We start from the raw sequence: 27428 nt of genomic DNA, 5'->3' as shown, positions 1-27428 counted from the left end.
AAGAGATTAAGAGAATGAATGCCTGAGTAAAACTGTTCTTTGCACATAAATGGAAGGATATGAGTCTTACCACTTATAGCAATGTAATTTCATCTATTCATATGCAAAATGAGGATGATAATAGTACTAGTCTCAAAGTGTTTTTATAAGTTTTATATGAGATAATCTACATAAAGCATTTAACATAATGCTTGGCACAGAGCAAGTATTCATTCATTCATTCACTTATTCAACAAATATTTACTGAGTGTTTACCATGTCCCAGGTGCTCTTCTGGGTTCTTGGAATACATCTGTGAGCAGAATCAAATAAAGTCCCTGTTCTTTGCAAGTTTTTAGGTGAATGAGATAGAATTAATTAAAAATAAATGTAAAAAAGCTACAATAAATGCTATAAAGGAAAGGTACCTGATGCTGTGAGAATAATGTCAGGGAAGGTGGGCTCTAACTAGGCAAAGGCCAGGGACAGGTGGGGGTGGATTCCAGTCAGAAAAAATAGCATGTATAAAGTCTATGTAGTGGGTCTATGCAGTGGGTAGTTATGACACAGAGAAAGTGGCTAAGAATCAGGCTGGAAAGACAGGCAGGCTAGTAGACACATATCTGTTAGGGGTTCCATTAGGGAAGCAGAATCACTAAGAGTGATATGGAATAAGACATTTATGATAGGGATAAGAAGTTTATAGAGGGCTTGTATCTTGTATCTGGTGGTGGGTCAGCAGGGTTAGCAATCAGAAGGAACAACTGAGATGAACTAGATCCCACTAGGATAAATTGAAACCCCTAAGAACAAACTAGAGCCTGTACCTGACTCTTGCCCTCTCCAGTCTTGACAATGGGGGTGTCCTCCAGAAAGAGCTGGTATTATTTGCCAAGAGCTTCACATGTGCCTGGTCCAGGGAAGCTAGATGGGCCAGGATTCAGAAACCTGAAGGTCTGGCAAGGAGCTGGAGTAGCTGTAGGCTCAGATGCTTCCTATGTCAACAAGGGGAGCAGACAGATCAGTGTCAACATGTACAAGCAAACAGTGTGTGGTGCCTTATACTGACCTCAGAGCACAATGCCTATGGCTTTACTCAAAATTGCATGCAGATTTCTTTTTGGCTAACTAACCTGGAATTAATTTCTAGGAAATATTGTTAGCTTAGTTAAGTTGACTAGTACCAAGGGCTTTTTTGGAAAGGTCTTTTTTGGCCATGAGTGGGCTTTTGAATTTTACCAGATGAGCATTTTTTGAAAAGCTATTAAAGGAGTTTAAGCCAGCTAGGGTAGTGGGGGGAAGGGAAATGGGAGAGTAACATGACATGATTTATGATTAGATTTGCATTTTTTTGAATTGAAGTGTAGTTGACACAGTCTTACATAAGTTTCAGGTATGCAACATAGTGATTTGAGGACAACTTTATATATTATGCTATGCTCACAAGTGTATGTCACCATACAGTGCTATTATGTTACTATTGATTGTATTCCTTATGCTATATCTTTCATCCCCGTGAATTACTCAATCCATAACTGAAAGCCTGTATCTCCCACTCCTTTTCTGCTCACCTCCACGCCCTCCCCTCTGGCAACCACCAGTTTGTTCTCTGTATTTATGGGTCTGTTTCTACTTAGTTCATTTGTTTTGTTTTTTAGATACCACATACAAGTGAAATCATATGGTGTTTGTCTTTCTCTGACTTATTTCACTTTGCACAATACCCTCTAGGCTCATCCATATTGTTGCAAATGGCAAGATCTCATTCTTTTTTACGGCTGAGTAATATTCCATTGTGTGTGTATATTTTTTGGAATCTATACTGTAGAAAGTGGATTGCAGGGGACTCAGAGTGGATATCAGTACATCTATTAGGAACCTAGTGCAGTGGTCCAAATGAGAGATTGATGGCAGCTAGAACTAGATGTGGAGATTAAGGGGATTGTAACAAGTAGATGGATTCCAGAGATAGTCAGAGGATAAAGAAAACAGGACTTAAGGATGGAATTACTAGGGGTTGAGGGAGAGGAAGGTGCCAAGATTATGATTTTGGTTTGGATATTTTGAGTTTTTGGTGGCATTGAGAATATCCAGGTGGAAGTGTTCAGTAAGCAGTATGATATTAACATTAGTCATTGCTGTAGTCATAGATGTATCAGTAGTAGTTGTTAATGTTTTTATAGTTGGCTTAGTTTCTGGGAGCCTGAAACCATTTCTGATTTGTTATGGGTATTCAGTGCACTGCTCATTTCCTAGCATAGAATAGGACTAATTTAAAAAAATAATAATTTATTTATTTTAGAGAGGGCGGGGGGTGGAGGGAGGGAGGGAGAGGGAGGGAGAGTCTTAAGCAGACTCTACGCTGATCTCGGAACCCAATGCAGGGCTCCATCTGACGACCCTGAGATCATGACCTGAGCCGAAACCAAGAGTCGGATGCTTAACTGATTGCGCCACTCGGGCGCGCCAGGGATCATTTTTTATATCCCTCCTTTGCTCTTTCACTACATGTTGGCATAATCACACATTTTCTACTCTTTTCCCAGGGGTAACCTTCCTAATTCTGTTAATTCTCTCTCTTCTTGACTCCTAGAGGATATTTGTTGAAGGGGTCAGTAAACTTTTCTGTGTGTGGTCAGATGGTTTCTATTACAACTATTCAATCCTGCCTTTTTAGGGCAAAAGCAGCCTTAGACAATACATAAAGAAATGGGGGTGTCTGTGTTACACTAAATCTTTATTTATAAAATAAGTAGTGCCTGGGTTTGGTGTGTGCGCTGTAGTTGGACCCTTGTACCTAGCCCATTAGGCATTTCATTTCTCTTGTATTTTTAATTATTTTTAACATACTGGCTCTCAAACATATTTAAGTTTTTTTCTATCACATCCCTCTTCACCAAAACAAAAAAACAAAAAATCAAGAAAACCCAAATCTTTCCTTTAGGGCTTTTTTCCATTAGACTACATGCCATTTTTTTTTCCCCTGTTACTTTTTGAAGGTCATCTCTTCCTCCTATCTAGTAAACTGGTAGTAATCTTTTTCTGTTGCTGTCTGCAAAATAATCACAACCTGCACTTTCCTAATAAAATGACTCCTTTTTGGTTTTTTTCTTTTTGGATCTTTCCTTCTGTAATACTCATATGGTTGCCTAAACTGTACCTTTTTAGAAATCTTGTTGTCCCTTGAATTTTGTGACCCTGGAGTCTCCTCCTATTTCTGATGGTTATATATTACTACCTTTTTAAAAACTGAGGTCACACACACAAATATATGTAACATATAGAGTAAACTGCACAAATCTTAAGGGTACAGCTTGATGGATTTTTAAGTATGTATACATTTATGTAAACATCACCTAGGTCAAGATATAGAACATTTCCAGCATCCCAAAATGTTCCCTCATGACTATTCTCAGTCAGTGATCCCTGATCCTGCCTAGAGGTGACCTTTATTCTGACTTATATCACTTTAGGTTTAGTTTTTCCCATTCTTTTTTTTTTTTCTCTTTTACTTCTAGTGTAGTTAACATACAGTGTTATATTAGTTTCCGGTGTACAATATTGATTTCAACAATGTTATACATCACCCAGTACTCATCATGACAAGTGTACTCCTTAATTCCCATCACCTATTCCACCCGTTCCCCCACCCCCCTTCCCTCTGGTAACCATCAGTTTGTTCTCTCTAGTTAAGACTCTGTTTATTGGCTTGTCTCTTTCTCTCTTTTTTTCTTCCTTTGCTCATTTATTCTATTTCTTAAATTCCACATATAAGTGAACTCATCTGGTATTTGTCTTCCTCTGACTGACTTATTTCACTTAGCATAATACTTTCTAGCTCCATCCATGTCATTGCAAATGGCAAGATTTCATTCTTTTTTATGGCTGAATAATATTCAGTTGTATATATATACCACATCTTCTTTATCCACTCATCTATTGATGGATACTTGGGCTATTTCCATAACTTGGGTATTGTAAACATTGCTACAGTAAACAGGAGTGCATGTATCCCTTTGAATTAGTGTTTTTGTATGTTTTGGGTAAATATGCAGTAGCACAATTACTGGATTATAGGGTAGTCCTATTTTTAACTTTTTGAGGAACCTCCATACTACTTTCCACAGTGGCTACAGCAGTTTGCATTCCCACCAACAGTGCAGAAAGGTTCCTTTTTCTCCACATCCTCACTGACACTTGTTTCTTGTGTTTTTTATTTTAGCCATTCCGACAAGTATGAGGTGGTATCTCATTGTAGTTTTGATTTGCATTTCCCTGATGATGAGTGATATTGAGCATCTTTTCGTGTGTCTTTTTGGGCGTTTTCTTTGGAGAAATGTCTCTTCATGTCTCCTGCCCATTTTTAAATTGGTTTATTTGTTTTAGGAGTGTTGATTTGTATAAGTTCTTTTTTTTAAATTTTATTTTATTATGTTATGTTATAAGTTCTTTATATATTTTGGATACTAACCTTTTATCAGATATGTCATTTGCAGTATCTTCTCCCATTCAGTAGGCTGCCTTTTAGTTTCATTGACTGTTTCCTTTGCTGTACAGAAGCTTTTTATTTTGATGTAGTCCCAATAGCTTATTTTTGCTTTTATTTCCCTTGCCTCGGGAGGCATCTCTAGAAAAATGTTGCTACAGCTGATGTCAGAGAAATCACTGCCTGTGCTCTCTTCTAGGATTTTTATGGTTTCAGGTCTCACATTTAGATATTTAATCCATTTTGAACTTTTGTATATAGTGTAAGAAAGTGGTCCAGTTTTAGTTTTTTCCATTCTTGAACCACATCTAAATGAAATAATACAGAATATAGAGACACACTATTTTATACCCAGCTTTCTTCACTCATCAGTGTGCTGTTAGCAATTCATGTTGTGAATAGCTGTAGTTCATTCTTTTGTATTGTTGTGTAGTTCCATCATATAAATATACCACAATTTATGTATTCATTTTATGTTTCATTGATATTTGGGTTGTTTCTGGTTTGGGCTATTATTACTAAAGCTGATATTAACATTCTTGTCTGGGTCTTTTGGTAGACATATGTCCTTATTGGGATTGTTGATGTTTTGAGATAGAAAATGACACTAAGTATGAAATGTGAGCGAAAAGCTTTGGCAGTAGGAGCTGGAGTTCTAAGGAGAGTTAGGAACTAGAGGTTCAGCTGGTCTAAATCCCTTCTTTCCATATCTTTTTTTGTCCTTCACTTACCTTCTATTTTTAGGATATCTAGGACTATTGATGGGTTTTTACAGGGCAGAGGGACTAGAATGGGAAGTTCATTATTGGAGATGGCAGAGGCCTCAGAACCTTAACAGCAGGAAGAACCAAGGATTATGTGCCAAGAACTAGAAGATAAGACTGAGTGGGCTGTAAAACTGCAGGGTCCAGAAGATGCATTCTGGGATGGGATACAGAGCCGAGAGTCCAGCAAACTCCAGGGAATGCAGTAGAGTTGACAGACAATTAACGTTCTGGCTGTGGGCCACTGAGGGGTATCCTGTGGATGTGAGCCACATATGACCATTCTCCCATCAACTCCATCAAAGTTACACACACACACACACACACAAACCCAATCTAAGTAAATATAGAAACCTGCTATGCAAATACAACAAATAAACAATATAAACTATAGTATATTTGCTATGCAATATCAAATCTTCTAGCACCACCCACCTAAGCCAGACTGTCATTCTTAAATCCTCCATATGGAAACTGGATACCAGACCTTGCTAAGAACCAGTGCTAATATTTTAATATGATAACCAGGCTGTGGTGGATGTTCTATTGGTTGAATTTAAAGGTCATGTGTGAAATGGATCCATCAGGTAAAGGATGATTGAAGTCTTGGGCACAAATAATGTAATTTAGGGATAGTTGTTTGAGTTGATGCCCTCAGTGCCTTGCCCATATCCCTGGCACCTTACCACCTCATTATGCTCTTCCTATTTTCAATTGCCTGCCAATGTCCGCATTTCTTCCCCTAGGGCTTAAGAGGACTTTTCCAGAAGCCTTGGGACTAGGGACCCTTTGTGCAGGCCTCCTTCCCCTAACTCTCACTCACTTTCCCAGGAGGGCTGGAAGTGCCATGAAATTAATACGTACTGCACCCCTACAGCAGCGCTTAACCAGTGATTGACCCCTGTTTGGGTTAACTCTGAAGCAGTTGTATTTTACACTGGTCTCTGAGTTCCCTAGGGAATTAAACTCCAGCCGCCCACAGTGTAGCTGGCTTGGTAACTTACCCTTTACTGGCTGCCTTCTCTTCCCTGTCTCACTTCCCTGATCCCCTATCAGTATTTCTTGCACATCCCCAAATAAACTACTTGTACTTGAATCCTCATTTTAGGGTTTGTTTCTGGGGAACTCAAACTAAGATCTTTTGAATAATACCCACAAGTAAAAAGGCAGGCAAGGGAAGAAGAACTGCAGGTCATTTATTTATTTATTTTTGATTAGTAATTATTTTAATTTCCGACTGCTGCCTGGAGTTTCTATGTGGACATGATGTTGATAATCTCAAACCTGACATGGCCAAACTGAAATCAGTTGCTCCCACTTTGATTAGGAAAAAAAAGATTTCTAGGACTTTACTTTCTTTCCATTTGTCTCTAAAAGGAAAAATTTTTATTTTTTTATTTTTTGTTTTTTTAAAGATTTTATTTCTTTATTTGACACAGAGAGAGAGAGAGAGCATAAGTAGGCAGAGCAGCAGACAGAGGGAGAGAGAGAAGCAGGCTCCCCGCTGAGCAGGGAGCCCGATGCGGGGCTCGATCCCAGGACCCTGGGATCATGACCTGAGCCGAAGGCAGACACTTAACTGACTGAGCCACCCAGGCACCCCACAAAAGGAAAAATTTTTTTAATGAATTCAGTATGTACTGTGTGTTCCTAATTTTTCTGATTTGGGGTGTGAATAGCATTTCAAACAAATATAACTGGTACTGTAACTTCACTGCTAGCTATTTTTACTTGATGATCTGAGTCTTGGCTTGAATTCCTGGAATCTGGGATCACTTAGTTTACATTTTGATTTACTCTAGAAGTGTTAACCTCAGAGGTAGTTTAGTAAATATTCCAAGTACCAAAATAAATGCAAAATGTAATTCACACTCATAATGCTTATGTACTACTTAGAAATCAGTCTCTTTTGGAATTAGCCAATTTTATAGATTTATTTTAAGAGGTTTTATTAATACTGTATAGAAAAATTCATCCTGACATATGATTCCTAATTGATTATTTCCATAGCTTTGCTTTAAAATATTCTGAACTTTCACAAAAAAAATGGATTGTGACATGTAAAACAGATAGATGGTGAATATAATATCCCAGCTGAGGTATATTTGTTTAGGTTTAGTAAATTAAAATAGATATTCTACAATTTTATCACTCATTCATGATAAAATAAATGATATTATACAATTTATTGTAAATCATATATTCTTTCTCAAATAATTATATGCCTCCCACATGAGTAAAAATTTTTCATAGCCAGTTTTAATGATTATACAATAACCCATTGTTTGGCTATATCATAATTTACTAAATTTCTCTATTGGGTATGTTTAGGTTGTTTTCAGTTATAGCCGTAAATAATGTCTTGATGTACATCCCTGTTCACTAATATGCCTCAACATTTTGGGTGATTTTATTAGGATAGGTTCCTAGAAGTGGAATTATCAAGTTAAGAGCTTAAACACATTACATATTTTAGATTTTTGCTGTATTTTTAATTGCTTCCTAGAATATTTTCTTTAGCGAGTGAAAAAAATTATAAGCTACCTTAAATGAGTGAATTAGTAACATATTGTTTTGAGTTTGGTTTCAGTTGTTGGGATTTTAATTTATTGCGTTCGGTTTTCTAATGTTAATAGTACTAAAGTCAGTGGATTGTTCTTAAAGTGATAATTTATGTACACAAAAGCAGTATGTTTAGCTTTGTGTTATATGAATTATTACTTATAAATAACATTTCAAATTTATTAATGTAACATTGATTGGAGTCAGTATTATCTAGAGAGTAAACTGCAAAATTTAACCATTATTTGTCATGACCAGCTTGTTCTAGTGTATTTGCATCCTCCCTAGAAACCTAAATATTTTATTTACCAGATTACTTTATTACTTCATGGTCATTTTACTAACAGTAAACCTGAGTAAAATAATGTAACCAGGAAAGCACTAACATTGAATATCATCAAATGGATGTTCTTGATAAATTTCTAAGAATATACATGTTTACTTTCAGATAATAATTGTAAACAATAAAATGAATAGAAATTTTTTGCAACAATTGTTTAAAATTATTAATTTAATTCAAGACACTTATGGAGTGCCTATGGTGCTCAGAAGGTGTTGGCTGTATTCAAGGGAAAATTGCTCTCTTGTGTAAATTTTTCTTTATTACAATGAATAAGAATGTTCTCATTCTGAGAACATAGATTTTATATTGAAATAAACATCTGCCAATCTTTAACTCATTCTTGTCAGTAAGAAGAATAAATTATATAAAATTAAAGCATCAGCAGGGAGAACTTCTTTAATATTCATTATTAACTTTACATCTTTAATGTTTATTATGAATATTCCTCACTGCAACTTACCACCTCTTTGGGTGAAGGAAAATTCCATTTTCCATTGTTATAGATTGAGATTATGAAGTCAGCATTCTCATTTTTCTTTGACAGCAGAAGATGGGACGTCAGTCCTAGGTTGAGAAAAATATCTCTGTTCTCTAGCCTCAGTGTCACAAGAGACCAAAAGAAATGGTAATTTTTCAGGCCAGTATCCTCGCTGACTCTTACTAGTGTTTGTAATAAAACCTATTCTGCTTGGAGCTCAGCTGCTTTACAGTCTTACCGACCTAGAACCCAGTTGAGAGTTAAGAAGTAGATATAATTGTCATCTGCACAGTGGAGGTGGAGTAATGTCTTCATTGAAAACATGAATTTAGGTATAATCTGTTTGCCTTTGGATCTCATACTAAAATTCTTATCCCCATAGTGGAAGGGTGAGGAAAAGAGGTGATGAGTAAGGAGAGCAGAGAAACTGGCAGGCAACTTCCTTGGGGATTAGGTGTGATGGAGGGGTAGGTACTCATGATTTCAGTATTTTTCTGGTCCAGTATTGTTAGCCAGGGTCATAACTGCACACAGCTATGATATTGGCCTCCTCTGATTTTTGCCAGAGAGCTTGCTATTCTTTTTGACAGTGCCTGGGGCATGGTGCTTTCCCACACTTTTCTCCAAATCAGGTGAGTTCCCTGAAGCAGCAGAAGTGCTGCCTTTCATGCCTTGCCCAGCCCAGGTAGAACAGCTGCATGGATGGAAGTGGAGGGTGATGGGGTATGGGGACAGCTCCAAGCTCAAATGCCGCTTCCACTGTTCTTACCCCGAGTTCAGTAGTTCTTGTTGAATAAAGCCTTCTTGTAAGCCTTTGGGCATTTTCCAGGGTCCTGAAAAGGGTTTTGACAATTCTGGCAGTTTTATCATTGTTTTGGGAGAGAAGAATTGCTGAACTCCTCACTCCACTGTTTTGGAAGTTCTGCATTCTGGGTCCAATTTTAATCAGAATGTTGGAAGTTATATTTTGAGTGAGACCTGAGTAGAAAACCTTTCCAGATCATGAGTGCCCTAAATTATACTTTTTTTCTCTTTTTTTTGTGGCCAAAGATTTTAGAATTTTAGAGCTAGAGGGGGTCTTAATTCCATTTTCTCTTTTTTCAGATTAATAATTGGAAACGTTAGTGTCTTGTGCAGTTATGACACAGATTGTTGGTGTCAGAATTGGGTTTGGAAATGGATCACTCACAAGGCAGTCATTGCTTCCCCTTTTCCTGTGCAGGGGCAGGTACTGATGTCCTTTTTCTGCAGACTCAACTCTTTGCCCCTGAGCTAATCCTGCCCAAATCAAAGAGTACATGAAGATTCTCAGCCCTGCTGTTGAGTGACGTCTTGTATGAGTTGTGCTGCCTTGAACCACAAGCTCAGGGTTGGGGCCTAGCAATCTTTAAGCTCTCCAGGAGATTCTGATGCACATTTAATTTTGAGAACTGCTGGCATAGAGTAAAGGCCCACCATGTCTTTGAAGTTGTCATTAGTTCTGCACACTAGAAATTCTGATAAGCTGGTACACTGCTATTTTTCATCACAGTTAAGATCATTTTCATTGTAAGACACATTGTCTGGATATAATATTACTGCTCTCTGGTTAACTTCAGGCACTGCTTCTATTCTGTGTTCCATTATTGTTCATTAGAATAAAGGACAAAAATAGTTCTTACCTTTGCATTGCCATAAAAGGACTAGTTTCACATCAAAGATTATAGCGCCAGATAGACAGTGTTTTAAAATGCCTGGAATGACTTTTGGGAAATATTCTTATTTTAAAATAGGCTAAACTTATTGAAATATAGTTAAGTTTAATTAGTTTTCTTAATAGTGGGCCTGTTAAGGGGGCGCCTGGGTGGCTCAGTCGGTTAAGCGACTGCCTTTGGCTCAGGTCATGATCCTGGAGTCCCGGGATCAAGTCCCGCATCGGGCTCCCTGCTCGACAGGGAGTCTGCTTCTCCCTCTGACCCTCCTCCCTCTCATGCTCTCTGTCTCTCATTCTCTCTCAAATAAATAAATAAATAAATAATCTTTAAAAATAGTGGGCCTGTTAGATAAAGGCTATTAGTATTTTATTTCTTTACAAAGATTGATCTTATAAATTCACTTTGCACCTAGAAACAAAATAGTTGTATTATTCTTTCCTTCCTTAAGATCTAACAGTTATACACATCTTGGTTTAGCTGATGGAGGCATGCAGAGCATTATATGAGCTCAGCCTGTACATTTTCTTTTTTCTGTATGGATTTTCTAAACTTTGACAGCATGAATCTCAGACCATGGTGTAATTTTATTGGGATTTAATTTAATTTACAGGGATTTGAAAACTGTGTCAAATTTACCTGATTCTAGAAGTTAATACAATTGAAAATTTCTTATTTTAAGTTCAAAACCCCCTAACAAATAGTATCCCTCTGATATGGTAGCTCAGTAGTTTAGCTCCGATGTTTCAGGCTCTGTGTTTGAGATTGAAGAATATGTAATTTAAAAGACATTTTTAAAGCTGCTGCCTGGGAGCCAGTTGTCTTATGGAGGAAACGTACAATGAAGCTTCCTTTTATTTCATTTGAGTTGTGGCATTTTATGGAAGGTCATTTTGTGGTAATTCTCTTTATTTAAAAAACAAAATTAAAAATGGAACCTAAGTTCATTATTATTTGTAGTGGTTAGGAACCTGGTTTAAGCAAAAAAGAAATTCTTTAGTTCGGGAATATGTTATCTATCTTTCTCTCTGCTTTCTTTATGTGACTTCATCCTTAGGTTCTGTGTAGGTGTGAGGTGGGGACCAGCAATGCAGGTAGGTACCCTCTCAGATTCAAATCCAGCTCAAAAGAGAAGCTATATTCTTTAAGAATCTGAAAATGAGTTCTGGGCTTGACTCTTGCTGGTCTTAGTTGGATCCTGTGTTCATCTCTGAACCAGTTCCATGGCCAGGAAGATGGGATTCCACAGTTATTTTAGATCTAAGTCATTTGGCCAGTCTTGGAGCCAGGATCGGCATCAACCCCATCTAAAGCATGTGGATCAAGGGGGAATAGTGCTTTACCAGCAGATATCCAGATTACTGCTCACAGAAAATAGGTAAGTGTAAGCTGTGGCAAAAATGATATGTCCAAAGGCATTGTGCTTATGACTTTGCATTTAGGCTGGTATATCTTCTTCAGAAACCAAAACAATAATTTCTGTAGGAATAGCACGTCCATTACAAGGTGCATTTAGATGTTGGTAACAGAAACTTAAAGCAATAATGAGTTAACAAGATGGAGGTTTATTTTTTCTGGATGTAGGCAGTCCAAAACTTATGTAGCATTTCCATGATAAAACCAATGTATCTTTGAATTGCTGCAGCTCCTGCAGTTGCATTTACATTCCAGGTGGAAGGGGGAAAAAAAAAGCAAGTAAATGAGTGTCCACCAATTGTCTCCCTTCCTGCTCAACAACTTCCACTTATATCTCATTAACTAGGATTTGGTCACATGGCCATATACACTTGTAAGGAAGTCTGGGAAATGTGGTTATTCATACTGGCACAATGCCACCCTTAACAACCCAGTATTTTGTTAGTATGGAAGAACCAGTGGATTGCTATTAGGCAGGTAGCTAGTGGTCTTTTGACATGTGTTAACTTATTAACTGATATGGATGATGTAGGAGGCTTATTTAACAATGCAATGGATTTTATATATTTAAGATTTAAAACTCATTTTAGAAGTAGCTAGAAATACAAATAATAAAACTAATCATACCCTAAAATTGGTGATGAGGTATGCACTGAATTGGTATCAAATAAGGTCAAAGGAAGAGTTAAAGATGGGTCTAATTGGGGCACCCGGGTGACTCAGTCAGTTAAGTGTTTGCCTTCAGCTCAGGTCATGATCTCAGGGTACTGGGACCAAGCTGAGCAGGGTTGGGCTCCCTGCTCTGCTGGGGGTCTTCGTCTCCCTCTCTCTCTCTCTCTGCCCTGCCCCCCACTCATTCTCTCTGTCTCTCTCTCTCAAATAAATAAATAAATAAATCTTTTAAAAAAAGATGATTCTAATTTATCTGTCTCTTGGATGTTTGGCTATAGTGATGTCCTCTGCCAAGATAAGGAACATAAGAAGTGCCAGGTTTTCAGGGGAAGTTAAAGAGTTAAGTTCTGGACATTTAAAACTATAAATGTTGGTATCAGATGACATTCGGGTGATGTCATTTGTTCACCAGCTAAGCAGCTGCACATTTTGATATCTATTGTGCATTTTCTGGCAGAGAACAGAGAACTGGATATTTTAGAAATTTTCCGCTTCTCCTAGTCCCTCTCTTTGACCTTGTGATCTAGGTTACTGAAAGTTAGGGAGAGCTGGGTCCACAGGACCACAGTTCCAACTCCATAGCTTAGAACAAGAGGAGTCTTGGTGTAGTCAAGCATAGGTTGGGTGTTTTGAGGATGTGAGGTTCAACTGTCTTAGATTTGGTACTGTTCTTTGCAGGGTAAGGGAATGAGAGGAGGCAAAAATGGATTCACAAAAGTGAGTGATATATGCAAAAATTAACTGATAACATCACATGTATTCCTAAGGAGCAAGTGAGACTTTTTTTAAGCTACTGGAGAATTAGAACTGCAGTATTATATTCTAAAGGAAATGCACCCATAGAGGCTTTTGACCCTACTTAAGCATTTTATGAAATCACCTTGTCTTTTGTCACTTTATTAACTGAATTATAGATGTTACATTTTTGAACTTTATTTAGTTCAACATTTACTGAATAAGATTTTTGCCCTTTTCATTATTCTAAGTACTGAAAATAAAACAACTATTAATATGGGAAAAATGCCTTCAAGGTATGCTGTAGTATCATTACCTATTTATCAGTTTCTGTTTTTTTGTGTGATACTAGGCTAAGTTTCAAAGATAAGACATTCTACAGAGCTTAGTGGACATTTTGTATGGATGCTGTAATTTAACGAAAAACATCGAACAAATAATAAGCAGGCTAAGGCAATTTGGAAAACAAGCAGTACATTAGTGGGAGCTACTGTTGCTCAAAGTCAATATTAATTGTAACTAGAATGAATAAATAGTAGTTCTGTTTATTCTTATATAATGTCACACTTGGCCTCTTTCAGGTTTTTAGAAGTGGTTGATCAAATGGTTTTTTTTCAGGTCTAAAACACTACAGATCTAGCTTTTGGGAATATACCCAGTCTGAGAAAGAGATACAAAAGTTGCTATGTTCAGGGAGTAAGTAGCTTCTCTGAAAACCTTTTTAATTTGTGCACACACTGAGTGGTGCCAATGTATTATTGTTAGGACTGTTTTTGGGTGATGTCATTTGTTCACCAGTCAGGCAGCTGGGCATTTTGAAAATCTATTGTAATTTCTTGGCAGAGAGCACAGAAATGGGAGCAGTTAGCTTTGGAATGGACCTTTCTGTTTAATTAAAACTATTTTATATATAAAAGTAGAGGTTTTCCTTATCTACAATCACTAATTCTGCTGTGTTATTTTCTATTTTTTTCTATGCTTTTCTGCAAATATAAAACTGAAATCATCTTACCCCTCAAAATGACTCTTCTTTCTGCAGGCATTTTCTTGATGAATGACGCCATCTTCTACCCAGTTCCTCTAAACCAGAAATCTGCAAGCCATCTGAGATTACTTTTCCTTTACTGATCACCAACTTCTGTTCCTATTCTGTAGTAGCAGTATTCTTTTGCCCTCTGTCTGTTGCTTCTATCTGTGATCAAGCTCGTACCATCTCTCTTCTGGACTTTTGTAACACCCTCTTAGGACCCTGTGTCCATTCTTGCCCCTCTCCCATCCAGTGCCCATGATTACTGTCAGCGTAATCTATTAAACAGAAAGTTGGATTGTGTTACTCCTTTTTAAGTCCCTCAGTGACTCCACATTACTTGTGAGTCAGGATCAGACCTAAGTTTCCAACAGTGTGACTGACTTAGAACACAATTCTTCCAAGGAAACATGATGGTTCAAACAAAAGAATCTTGGCTATTTTATTTTTACCTATTATTTCAGAAGCCTAAACCATGATAAGGGTATGTTCATTCTTTATAATAGGAATAACATCTTTGGTGCCCTTTCTCTGTAGAACAGGACTGGCTATTGCATCCTCTCCCTTCCTCTCAAGAGGTATCAGAGTTGGTCTTTATCATCCCCGTGTAGTTCTTTACACTTTTATTTCATATGTATTAATTCCTAAGTGATCTTTCTCTCTCTCTCTCTCAGTGTATACCATATGTTATTATTTTATGTAATTTTAAACTTTATATTAATAATATACTACTGTTTGTATTCCTCAACTTTTTTTCATCTGCATTATTTGTGTGATTCATCATGTAGTTCTAGCTCATTTATTTTTACTTGTGTATAGTTCTCTCACTGTATGTATGCACCAACAGTATACGCAATGTTGTTGTCCATCTGCAACCCCTCTCCCCACAACCCACCACTTTTCATTTCTGAAAAGGTCAAGTTACTATGCTCCTGGCTCAGTGCTTCAGAGGAGATGGTATATTATTGATCTTTGTGGTTGCTGTTAATCCTCCTCATATGTTTAATGATTTTTGGTAAATTATCTTTAAAATGAATGTCTTGATTGGTCAGCATTGGTAGCTGGTTTGGGCTCAAATAAGGAATGTAAACTGTTTTTTTTAGATTAACAAAATCTTACCTCACTTAGCAGGGCTGTCTCCAGTAGTAAATAAGATCCTTTGTAGCAAATATCTTCCTTTCTAGCTGCTCAGAGTCCTGCTTGGCAAACGCTTTCTCTTGCACTTCTTGCTTGGCCAGGTGATTTCTAAGTCATCCATGTGGTTCTACTTTAGAAGACCAATGGGGAGGGAATGGACTCCAGCAGTAATGTCCTCCACTTTCCTGGAGTTTGCCCATGCTACCAGCTGTTGGCCCTCTAGTCCAGTGGTTCTCAAACTTTAGCCTGCATCAGAATCACCTAGAGGGCTTGTCAGTTGTTGGGCCTCATTTCCAGAATTTGATTAAAAAGTTCTGGGGTTGAGCCCAAGAATATGCATTTCTAATAAGTTTGCAGGTGGTGCTGACACTGCTGTTCCTGGACCATATTTTGAGAATCACTGCTCTAGGCCAACATTTCCTAATTTTTATTCTATTTTTTTGACTCACGGGGCCCTTTAACATTAATGTGTAATTTCATATCACTTATATGAATTTTAAAATTGTTTCATAATTTTGTAATTTTCACATGTTATACAGAAAGACTTTAAGTTAAAAAAAATTACATCAGTCTGGTATTAAACATTATGGTCATCTAGAGCCTTGCTACTCAAAGTGTGAGCTGTGGACTAGCATACCTGGGGACTTGTTAGAAATGTAGACTCACAGGCCCCACCGCAGAACTAATGAATCAGAATCTGAGCTTCAACAATATTCCCACATGATTGGCATGCACATTAAGTTTGAGAAGCCCCTGGTCTAGAGCTCACATTAAATCCAATCCTGATAATATCAAATAAGAAACATTTCAGATTTTAATGTTTAAACATTGGCACATGTTTCACTTACTTTCATTTTCTTACTTGTACTTAAGGAAAATCACTATCTCTTTGAAAATAAAAATAACATATAAAATTTGGTTTGGGAACCAAGTGCTGAAAGTTAATGATGTGTTACAGTGCAACAATAGGCAAAATTGTATTCATGACCTGATGTCTGGAAATATTACCTTCTTTACACACAAAAAAATAACTGCCTCATTTTGATAATTTTCATGAAGTAATAGATTTCTGACCGTAACTTGCAATAACCTCTCTCCAGTAATACACTATATGTGTGGAGAGTGTTTTTTCCCCAAAGTAAAAGCTTAATTGTATATAATTTTTGCTGTATTTATTATTTTTCAATTATTTTGAAGCAATAGTAGAAACATCTTCCATCAGATAATTACAGTTTAGAAATGCAGAGAGGATTATTTTGAGGCAGATTTGCAGAATTAACATTTAAAAATTTTCTTATACCTTGTGTTTCAATGTCATTGTTCATTATACCTCTTTTCTTTAGACAACTATTTATGTGGATAATAATAACAGGGCACATTTTAGGGTTGTGAAGATCAGGGTTTTATATGGAAAAACCTAGAAGAGTGCCTGGGCACATAGTATGTTTTATATTAAGTGACTGCATCAACCCCATCCTTCCCCTTTACTTACTTGTGTTCTTCCTTTTCCTCATCGGTGTTATTACAGTCCATAGCAGCTAAGGATGGAGAAGTTTAATTATCCATTGTATAAAATCAAGGGGCAGATGGAGCTCAGTACAAGTCTCAGCACTTTTTTTTTTTTTTCCCAGTCAGAGGAGAATACTATAAAGTGGAGCTATGGAGAATGAGAAAATAGTGTCCAGGGGTAGGTGGCAAGGTTCAAATAGGGAGTGATTAATTGGTTGGAGTCTGTGATGGGTAATAGTTGTTCGTGTTACTTACTGGCTTTCATTCCTTTATGAGGTGAGGGGAGGGGCAAAGGGAGAGGGAGAGAGAGAATCTTAAGCAGGCTCTATGCCCAGAATGGAGCCCCACACAGGGCTCAATCTCACAACCCTGAGATCATGACCTGAGCCAAAATCAAGAGTTGGATGCTTAACTGACTGAGCTACCCAGGCGCCTCCTAGCTTTTATTCCTGTTGGTCATATGGTATGATTCTTGTTGGCAGGGGTCATATGACTTATTTAGGCCATTAACTTGTGAGTAGAAATTTTGTGTGTCATTAGTTGCCTATCTATACATGATCCTCCAAAACTCTTTCCCTCTGGCGCAGTGACTGTTTTAGGGTGATGGCTGCTCTAACAGCTTGGGTTCCTATGTGACTGAAATGCAGAGCATCCCTGGTTGGTATGTAGCATGATTAAGAAATAGACCTTAGGTACTTTAAGCTCCTGAGATTTGGGGGATGTTTATTATTGCCGTGAAATGTAGCCTGTCCTAAAACAGATTCTTCTTGATGGGTTTTGAGAACTGAAAAGTCATACAATAGGATAGCGAGTATGGAAGGGGGATGGGAGTAATTCAGATGCCAAGAACTATGATGCTGGGAGACAAGAACCAAAGAGAGTCATCAGCAGTGTGTGAAAATTTAGTATCAGTACTGGGGACACAAAGTGGAGGGAGGGGTTGGGATCTCTCTGCCCCTCCTCTTTCCCTGTCCATCAGAAGAGTGATACACTATCAAAAGTATATAAAACTAGTTATATACACTGTGAAACGTGTTTGTTCTCCTTGTCAGTGTGAAAATAGTAATTTAAAAGTCAATGTAGAAAATAAATACCGAGGAACACCAGGATTTAGGAAAAAGAACCATATTGGAGGGCTTTAAGAGTGCTCACTGCCACAGAAATGTTTCCCCATTCCCTCCCCATCACACATGTTCACACCCCCACCATGCTTTCATGCACATATGTACACATACGCATCAGATTTTTATCAACTCCACTTGTGACAACAGGTCATTACTCCCCTTCAAATATCACCTTCCCCATGAGGACTATCTGGATTCTGTATTTAAAATTGCAACCCTTCTCCTTCCTTTCCCCCCACACTCTTGATCTCCTAACCAGTTGTGCTCCCTCCCTCCATAGTACTTAGCATTTTCTATAGTTTACTTAATATGTTCGCTGTTATTGTTTGTCTCTCCCGCACTAGAATGCAAGCACCACAAAGAAAATTGTTGTCTCTTTCATTCACTGAGAATAGACACTGATATATAAAAGTATTTGTTGAATTGTAGTATCTTCATGAAGGAAAAAAGCAGAAAACAGTCTGAATATGGATAGCTGCCTTGGTGTTCTGAAAAGAGAGATTAAATCTGATGTAACTTTGTGATCTCAACTACATTTTAAACCACAGCTTGTTTCTCTTGCTCTCATTCCCTAGCTTTTAAAATAGCTCCAGTCAAGCAGAATTAAGCTTCTTTGTGAAATTTTCAATATGTCATATTTAAAGACTGAATTTTGAAGGTAGCATACAAAGTGGGAAATGTCATGGAATTTAGAGATAAGCCACTTTATTGTCACCTATTAGGTGTGACTTTGGGCAAGTTACTTAGCCATGAAGTCTACATTTTCCTATATGTAAAATTAGAATAAAACATACTGGGGCATTTATTGGGTGGGCTAAATACACACAAAGTTATGTGAAAATACTTAGTACACAGTAGGTATTGGTTTATATCTATTTCTGTCTCCTTCCCTCCCCTCACCATAAAACAGCTTTTATTAAATTTTTATTTAATATTATTTAATGTATTTTCAACTTAACACTAATTTTGGTTTCCATTGACCTTTAATGAAGATTATTTTAGTAATCTATGGTAAGCTAAACTTTCACCAATATATATGAAGAACCCATTTTATGTAGCATTCACTGGGGCATGGATTTTTGGGGATTGTTGGGAAGGTCTGAGTTTCTCTTGTGTAATTTACACAAAAGATGTTTTGTGTTCATCTTGTTGTTTCAAAGATACCACCAATGCTCTCTTCATTGGTTGGCATTTTAGACTGTAAGGCTGGGAAAAATCAGTTTCTTCCTTTTGCACATTAAGAAATTAAGTCTTCTGCCTGGTAAGTGTCAGAGTAAAGGATAAGAATGTAAATTGACCTCTTGTCCAGTGCTCTTTCTACCATATTATACTTTCATCTAAATAAAATACAAAGTTTAGGGTGTCTGGGTGTCAGTCGGTTGAGTGTCCAGCTCTTGATTTCAGCTCAGGTCATGATCTCAGTGTCTTGAGATCAAATGTGGGGCTCTGTGCTCAGTGGGGAGTCTGCTTCTCTCCCTCTCCTTCTGCTACCCCCACCCCAGCTCATGCTCACGTGCGTGCATGCTCTCTCTCTCTCAAATAAATAAATCTTTAAGGAAAATAAGTGAAATACAAAGTTTGATGGGTTTTGTTATTAATATGGTATTGTTGTAACAAACTTTTATCGCACGTTTTTTACTTTTTAAATAGGTAATACATGCACAAGATAGTAAAGGTTGTACATAAAAGTAAGTCTCCATGAGCTCTGCCCCCAGCCACAACAGGCCTCCACTACTCACTGCATATATTCCACATATTCTTCTGTTATTTTACCCAAATGTAAACTTTTATGTACTTTGCTTTTTTTCACTTAAAAATGTGAAAATAATCTTTGTAAATGATACGTATTTGCTTCTCAGAGCTCCGTGACCACCTCTGGTTACTCCCAGCCGGCATCATGAACAAGTGCTTATTTAGCATTATGTCAGGCAATATTCTAAGCTCTGGGAGCAGAGGAGCGAACAAGATAGAAGAAAACCACTTGTCTTCACAGAGTTTACCTTCCTAGTTTGTGGTTAGTGATATGATAGGGGTACAAATAATGGCCTCTGTGATAGACCCGAAGAGGGAGAAATGAATTTCTTCAAACATAATCAGAGGAAGTTTTAAGAGAAAAGTGGAAATTTTTCTGGATTTTAAGTGATGGGCCGCAATTCAATGGGAAGAACTGGGAAGAAAGAGCACTCCAACACAAATGTATTGGAATTACAATTTTTTGGTTTTCATCTTATGTATCTATTGTTTTGCATGGTAGCACTTGAGCTTCTACATTTAAGGTTCCCATTTGCTTGACATTTTGGGAAATTGATTTTTTTTGGAAATGGCTTCTTTATTTGCCAAATAAAATGGCTTATTTGTCTTAGAAATCAATTTCTGCTGATTGTCTAATTCTTTTTTTTCCAAATTTGTTTACTTGAACTTCTATAGAAATGAGGATTTTAATGGATGATTTTTACCTAAATATTTGGACTTTTTTTAGATAGGTTCCAAAGTTTTTTTCTTTGTTTTACTTTTTTCTGATATGTGTCTGTTATATTATTTGATTCAGTGTCACCATGTGCTTAGAGCAGAGGTTGTCAATCTTGGCTGCATGATACAGTCATGTATCATGAGAGAGAGCTTAAAACATGCTGATACTTGGGCCCCACCGGGGTTTAGGGTGTGGCCTGGGCACCAGGATTTTCAGAAGTTCCTCAAGTGATTCTACTTTGCAGCCGAGCTTAAGAAACCCTTGGCTAAAGTATTTCGGAGGTATCTGAAACATGCTGTGTGCTTCTGAAAAGTAGGTAACCATGGCTCATTTGAGCGGTGTGATCAGTCTGTCCTCTCATGTCTCTCACTAAGAATAAAGTAAAATGATTAGAATTGGGATGGTAGAAATTAAATAAGGCCTATAAATGGATAGACTAAATTTAAGGCCTTTAAATTCCTGTGTGGTGGGGGAAGAGTTAACAGTTCTTGTTTTGAGCTTTATACTAATCAGAGTAGTTTGGCTCATTATTTAAGTCAGAAATTAACAATCTGCTTTTAGAGCCTGTAACAACTACTAACTTATTGTCAGTATAGTTAGGCAGACATTGTCTCACACTCTTGTTGACTTTGTCACCTACTTTAAATGTAATACGTACTCTGTTACCATAAGAGGATCTTTGTTTACTCCAGTAACAAGTTGTTGGACAAGGACTTGTAAACCCCAATAGTTACCTCCCTGAGGTATCAGAGAGCTTCCAGAAAGAAATCACACTGAACTTTAGACCACTCCTTTCTTTATTCTGAAAAGCAATCCAGTCTATTTCCAGCTTGGAATTGGGAGCTGAGATCAGGCTAGGGATGTTTACTGTGATTTCTCTGTTTGGTTTGAAGTATTGTGATTTACCACAATACGCCCATATCTTGCAACTTGTACTGCAATTGGGTTGCCAATTTTTTTTTTTTTTTTTTTACGTCTATATAGCATATTAGCACAGTGTCTGAAAATAGTGGGGCTTTGTGAATAGTATGGACAACTGGACAGAATGGGGTTCAAAACCTAGGTTTTCTATTTTATAAACTGTTACCTTGGCTTATTTAACTTATTTAGCCTTAATTTCCACATATGGAAAATTGCAGAAATGATATCTAAATTCCAGGTTTGTTAATGAGGTAAGATATTTTAGATTCTTAACAGTGCCTGCCCACAGTTGGTCTGTAATAAATAATAGTTTCCTAGCTTTCAGATTGAATTATTCTAGATAACTATTCTACTAAAAATGGTACCTGAGAACAAACTAAGTTCTAAATTTTCTTTAATAATGAATCTTATTATTATTATTATTATTATTTTTTTTTTTTTTAAGATTTTATTTATTTGACAGAGAGAGACACAGCGAGAGAGGGAACACAAGCAGGGGGAGTAGGGGCGGGAGAAGCAGGCTTCCCGCCGAGCAGGGAGCCCGACGCGGGGCTCGATCCCAGGACGCTGGGACCATGACCTGAGCCGAAGGCAGACGCTTAACGACTGAGCCACCCAGGCGCCCCAATGAATCTTATTATTAATAATGACTATTGGATGTGATGTATATAAGAGTCACATTTTATGTAGCTGAATTTCTGATAAGCCTAATAATCTCCTGATAAAGGTTTTGATACCATACCTTTGTTTATCATAATAGGTTTTATAATTTTTCAATGTGTTTAGAGACAATTTTACAAGAACTCAAAGATTCTTACATTGTGAAGGGAGAAATTAGAAAATTGATAGTATAGACTGGGAAGTATAGTATAGTCAGGGCATGAATACCTAGGTTCATACATACACAGTGAAAATACAGGTGTGATATAGGCCATGCTGCGGTGTAGCCAAATCAAATTAGTTCATGAAAAAATGTTTATAGCATTCCTCTGTGTGCCCAAATAAGCTCGTTGTAATAACAAAATTGTTTTCATTTTTTAAGGCACAATTCAAATGTGGTCTACTTTATGAGGTCGTCACCTTCCTCCCCGCCGACTGCTGCCCCCCTCCTTAATGAGAAATCCCTTTTCTCTGTATTCTTCTGGTATGTGATCTCTGTCCTGGCACCTACTTCACTGTCATAAGAAAAGTAATGCTGCACCTAAGTGTCAAACATTGGGTTGAAGGTTGTGTGGAGTCCTAGTTAAGGGCACTGACTTTGACATCAGAGAGATGTTAATTTTAATTTGTCACTTGTTGTGTAAAGATTTGTCCTTTCTGAGATCAGTTTACTTAACAGTAAGACAGGGATAAAAGCTTCTGCCTCATGGTTTTGTTGAAAGATTAAGTGGCTTAAGTGGCCCACGATAGTAAGTGTTCAATAGATGGTTATTGTTGGTGTATGGCACGTTATTTATTGTGTGTAAATATGACATGTGACTGAAATAAGATCTCCTCTTCTACCCTGTGCACTTTTTAGGACAGGGAACTATCACTTGGCATTTTGCATACGGTTTAGTAAGTTAACAAATATTTGTTGCTAGAATACATTAACTTTCACCTTCACTTGACTTTTAAAAAGAACAGAAACATTTCATAGAAGTTGTCTTCTAAATGACTTTGTTTTAAAAATCCCTATAGGTACTTTCTCATCCCATAACTTCAGTGTCCTGAAATCTGAGGATTCCACCAAGATAATATGATAGGAACTTGCAGTGACTTGGAGCCATATCCTACTTAGACGAATGCAGGCCTTCCAGATTTCCTGAGAGCTTGGTATAACAGCACACACTGTAACAGGCGCAGGCAATAATGCCGTCTTTGCCTCAAGAAAGAGGTAAGCGGATTGATGTAGTCACGTTATTATACATCCTCACTGAGAATTTTTTCTAAGAATCAAAAATTAATTGAGGATTCTTAAAGAACCAGAATTTATAGTTTTACTTTTTTTTTTTTTTTTTGTGGTGGGGCATCTGTGTTCTCTGCTATGGAATTTTTGTTATTTTAGTGATATCTGATTGGTTTACATTTCTTTTAAAGTTATTCAGGGACCCTCTCCCCTGGATCTGAATACAGAATTGCCTTATCAAAGCACAATGAAAAGGAAAATCCGAAAGAAGAAAAAGAAGGGAACCATTACAGCAAATGTTGCCGGGACAAAGTTTGAAATTGGTGGGTCTCCTCAGAATCATGAGGTTTTCCTCACTGTTGGAAAGACTAAATTCAGGGAGATATCTTTTGTGTAATTGATTTTTAAATGCCTTCTATAAATTGTTCTTTTTTATGAGATATTTAACATGTTAATAAACAAAAACATCAATGTAAACTAAAAGCTTTAGCTACTCATGGGATGGTATTATATATATGTGATTTTGGTTAATACTTATTTTTTAAATCAAGTATGAAGTGAACATTAAACAGATTAAAATGTTAGATGTAAAATTAAAAAAGTACAAAATTTGAGATTTTTATTAAACAATGACTGACTTCAGGAAGAGGGTAGAAACACATTTCTCTCTGGGTTTTAAAAAATTGTTTTGATGATGCTGTTGCTTTTTATTAATGAAATTCCAGTTTTAATGTATAAGCAGTATCTGTGGTATAGAGAATAGATAAGAAGAATAATTGTTTTAAATTAAGATACACTTGCCTAGCATTGCAGAACTCTTAACAAATACCAGAAGTACTCAACTAATCTTCCTCTTAGCCATTTTGCTTTAAGAGACTTAAGGAAAGGGGCGCCTGGGCGGCTCAGTCGTTAAGCGTCTGCCTTCGGCTCAGGTCATGATCCTGGGGTCCTGGGATCGAGCCCTGCATCGGGCTCCCTGCCCTGCGGGAAGCCTGCTTCTCCCTCTCCCACTCCCCCTGCTTGTGTTCCCTCTCTCGCTGTGTCTCTCTCTGTCAAATAAATAAGTAAAATCTTTAAAAAAAAAAAAGTTAAGGAAAATCATACGAAGTTCAAGGATGTTAATTATTCTTACCCTTATTCATCTTTGAGAGTCTCATTTCCATTTACAGTAATTCACCAAAGTTCTTGGGCAATCAGTGGAATACTTCATTGGAATTGAGGTGCCCCAAGACTCTGTTCGAACAAGTGGTCCTCAGAGGCAGGGACTTGAAGCAAGTTAGCACGGGAGGGTGAGATGCAAAAGATTCAGGGTTTATTTGCAGCATGTTTTCTAGAAACAAGACTAAGGTGACCATTGTTAAAGTGATTGATGGTTGGTGTTAACTTATCCTCTTACTTTTAAGGTTCTGGTGGGGTTCATAAGGAACCTTGACCTATAGGAGAGTGTTTCAGTTCACTTCCCTCTCACTTTCCCAGGAAGTTTTCCCAGGGCTGAAGTTGCCTTAGCATTCTTTATACTGATTCCTACCTCCTTGCTGAACCTGCGCCGTGGTGTTTAACAGAATTCCTGGCTCGGTCCTTGGATCAGGGACTGTTGGGAGAACACAGAGCCAAGTATGGGGAAGGAAAAGAGAGAATTGGCCATGTGTCAAGGAGAAAGTGCTACCTTGCTTCTCCCTTATTTAAGCAAGTGATATGCAACAGCTTACTTCTTATAATTTAATTCCTGCTCTCTTGACAGTTTGAATTACATAATGAAAATACACTTAAGCCATAGTCAGCACACCTGTGTTTTTGCCCTGGTGTTGCCTGTTTCTTCATGTAGAATACTTTGCTGTAGTTTTAATAGTAATATTTTTATAACCATTGACCAAACATTTCCACATGCAGTATCTCATTTAATCTTCCAAATAACCCTGTATAATAGGCTGCATTACTCCCTTCCTCTCTTTTCCTTGCCTTTCCTCACTCTAATAGTGAGGTGAATTTGAAGTGGCTTATAGCCATAAGAAAATAAACATGGAAAAATAAAGATAGTAAAATAAGATGAATCTTGTGGCTGGCAAGAATCCAAAATACATACCATGAGACCCTCTATAGTTAGAGATGGACATGGATTTAACTCAGAGCTTCCTAGCAACCAAAGCAAATATTAAATCATAATCAGTTATAGGATGCACAGTGCCCAGAAGATAAAATCATACTGGTTATTCAAAGGACATATGACTTCTGTATTCCTGAGTCTTGAGAGAAATTTCTCTAATAGTTTCTTATGAAGACATGTTGTGGAATAATGAAGTACATTCTCTCAGTAGTTCTATAATTATTACATTATGAAATTCCACATTATTTTTTATACATCCTTTATAGCAAAGTTGAAGAAACAAGTCCAGAGTTAGCAACTTACCAAGTTCACACAGATGGCAAAAGTGGAACTTGAACCTGAATTCATTTGTTTCCAATTCAGTTTTCTTTTTACTATATCATATTGCCTATATAAAATGTGAATTGGAATTTAAAATGAGAAACACAAATGTTTCTTCTGTATCTAAAATTCAGAGAGTTGCATGGATTCCTGTTTTTAAAACTCCTGAACAGCCTTTGAGAGCTCTGTGGGTCAAGGCAAAAGATCATAGGACAAATTGTGAGGAATGTATTTTTGTTAATTTTTATTAAATGCGGACGAGAAAGATCAGAGAGCGGGGTATGTAAGTATGCAAAGGGAAACGTGAGGAAATGGTTCATATGGTTATCTCTATTTTACCAATTAGGCGTTTGGTTTGGTAGAAATTCAGTATGGAGGCAAGTATTTCACCCCCTTTTTAAAAGAGAGCTCCTAAAATATCAGCATTTAAAGGCGTGGAGTTAGGCTTTAGCTGTCAACAGCTTTCTATTTGGAGCTGACGCATTAAACGGATTTCTTTTCCGTGCGGTGGAGGATGATATCCTTAAAAGATTCCAATTGATTTCTAAAATTTCAGTTCAAATAAAAATTTGATTAAATAGCTTACCTGAAAAAAGTGACATTTTAGTACGCGGCATTGTATTTTTCTTTGAAGTTCAACTTTGTCAGCTCTTCAAGCTTTGAATTTCATAATAAAAGAGATTTATATATGACTGACCTTACAGATTTTCTTTTGTGAATCTAAGGAAAGAATGGATCTTTTCCACTATTGTTATATAACCTGAATGTTCCCAGCCTCACTGGTTCATGTACACATTCATAACCACATTGTAGTAGCTCATTATACTCCCTCCCTCTGTAACTGCCACCAGTTCCATTTCTCTCTTTAAGGTCTTCTTGGTTATTTCTGAGCAGCCCCAGACAACATCTCTCCTGAACTCAGGAACAGGTCTGCTCTTGAGCTGCTATTCTGGCCTCATTATTATTTTCTGCTTATGAGTGAGGTAAAGCAGTCTCCCAGGCTGGGTGGCTATGGCCCTTGTCCTTCCTGTGAGCCCTAGGTGGCACGGCAGGTCCCAAGCCCTCAGGTCACCAAAGCTGCATGGTGGTCTGGGGCAGACAAGAGAACAGCCCTTCCCCCAACTCTTACTTTGTACATTGTCACCCGGACCTTCAGAACAGCCCCAAGTTTTCCCGAGCCTCTCATGGAAAATGGCAACTTCAGCTCAGCATTCCTCCCCGGCCCCAGCATCACGCACCTCCAATCACTGTTCTCTTCTTTTATGTCTGTGTGCTAGGAACCATTGCATAAAAAGTCCTTTCTTTCTCCTCAGCCAAAAAGCCATCAAGAGTCTCTAGGACTTGAGACTGACAAGTGTCTGCTCATCACTTTTATACTTGAGCCAAGTAAATTCAGACAGTTGATCCCCTCTTACCATTTCTCCTCATATGTAGGGTATACAGTAAAAGGAAAATATTTAAAAATAAAACATTGAAGTGCTGCTATATAGTTACACCTTTCTATTAAGACTCATATGATCTCACTGATATGAGGAATTCTTTTTTTTTTTTTTAAAGATTTTATTTATTTATTTGACAGAGGGAGAGACAGCGAGAGAGGGAACACAAGCAGGGGGAGTGGGAGAGGGAGAAGCAGGCCTCCCGCCGAGCGGGAAGCCCGATGCGGGGCTCGATCCCAGGACCCTGGGATCATGACCTGAGCCGAAGGCAGACGCTTAACGACTGAGCCACCCAGGCGCCCCGATATGAGGAATTCTTAATCTCAGGAAACAAACAGGGTTGCCCGAGTGGCAGGGGGTGG

General features: G+C 37.6%; 1 protein-coding gene across 1 annotated transcript in view; it reads left to right on the top strand.

Annotated features, from left to right (window-relative positions):
• TTLL7 (tubulin tyrosine ligase like 7) overlaps window positions 1-27428 on the top strand; it is a 120384-nt gene that overhangs the window by 23139 nt on the left and 69817 nt on the right. The window contains exons 2-3 of the mRNA XM_081817089.1: window positions 22995-23190; window positions 23394-23595. Coding sequence (XP_081673215.1) covers window positions 23166-23190; window positions 23394-23595 — 227 coding nt within the window. The 5' untranslated portion in view covers window positions 22995-23165. The remainder of the gene's footprint in view (window positions 1-22994; window positions 23191-23393; window positions 23596-27428) is intronic.

This window comes from Leptonychotes weddellii, chromosome 4 (assembly GCF_054177405.1).
Source record: "Leptonychotes weddellii isolate Sample4059 chromosome 4, ASM5417740v2, whole genome shotgun sequence".
Lineage (NCBI taxonomy): Eukaryota > Metazoa > Chordata > Mammalia > Carnivora > Phocidae > Leptonychotes > Leptonychotes weddellii.
The sequence above is the reverse complement of the archived record's forward strand: the minus strand, read 5'-3'. Positions and strand labels throughout refer to the sequence as shown.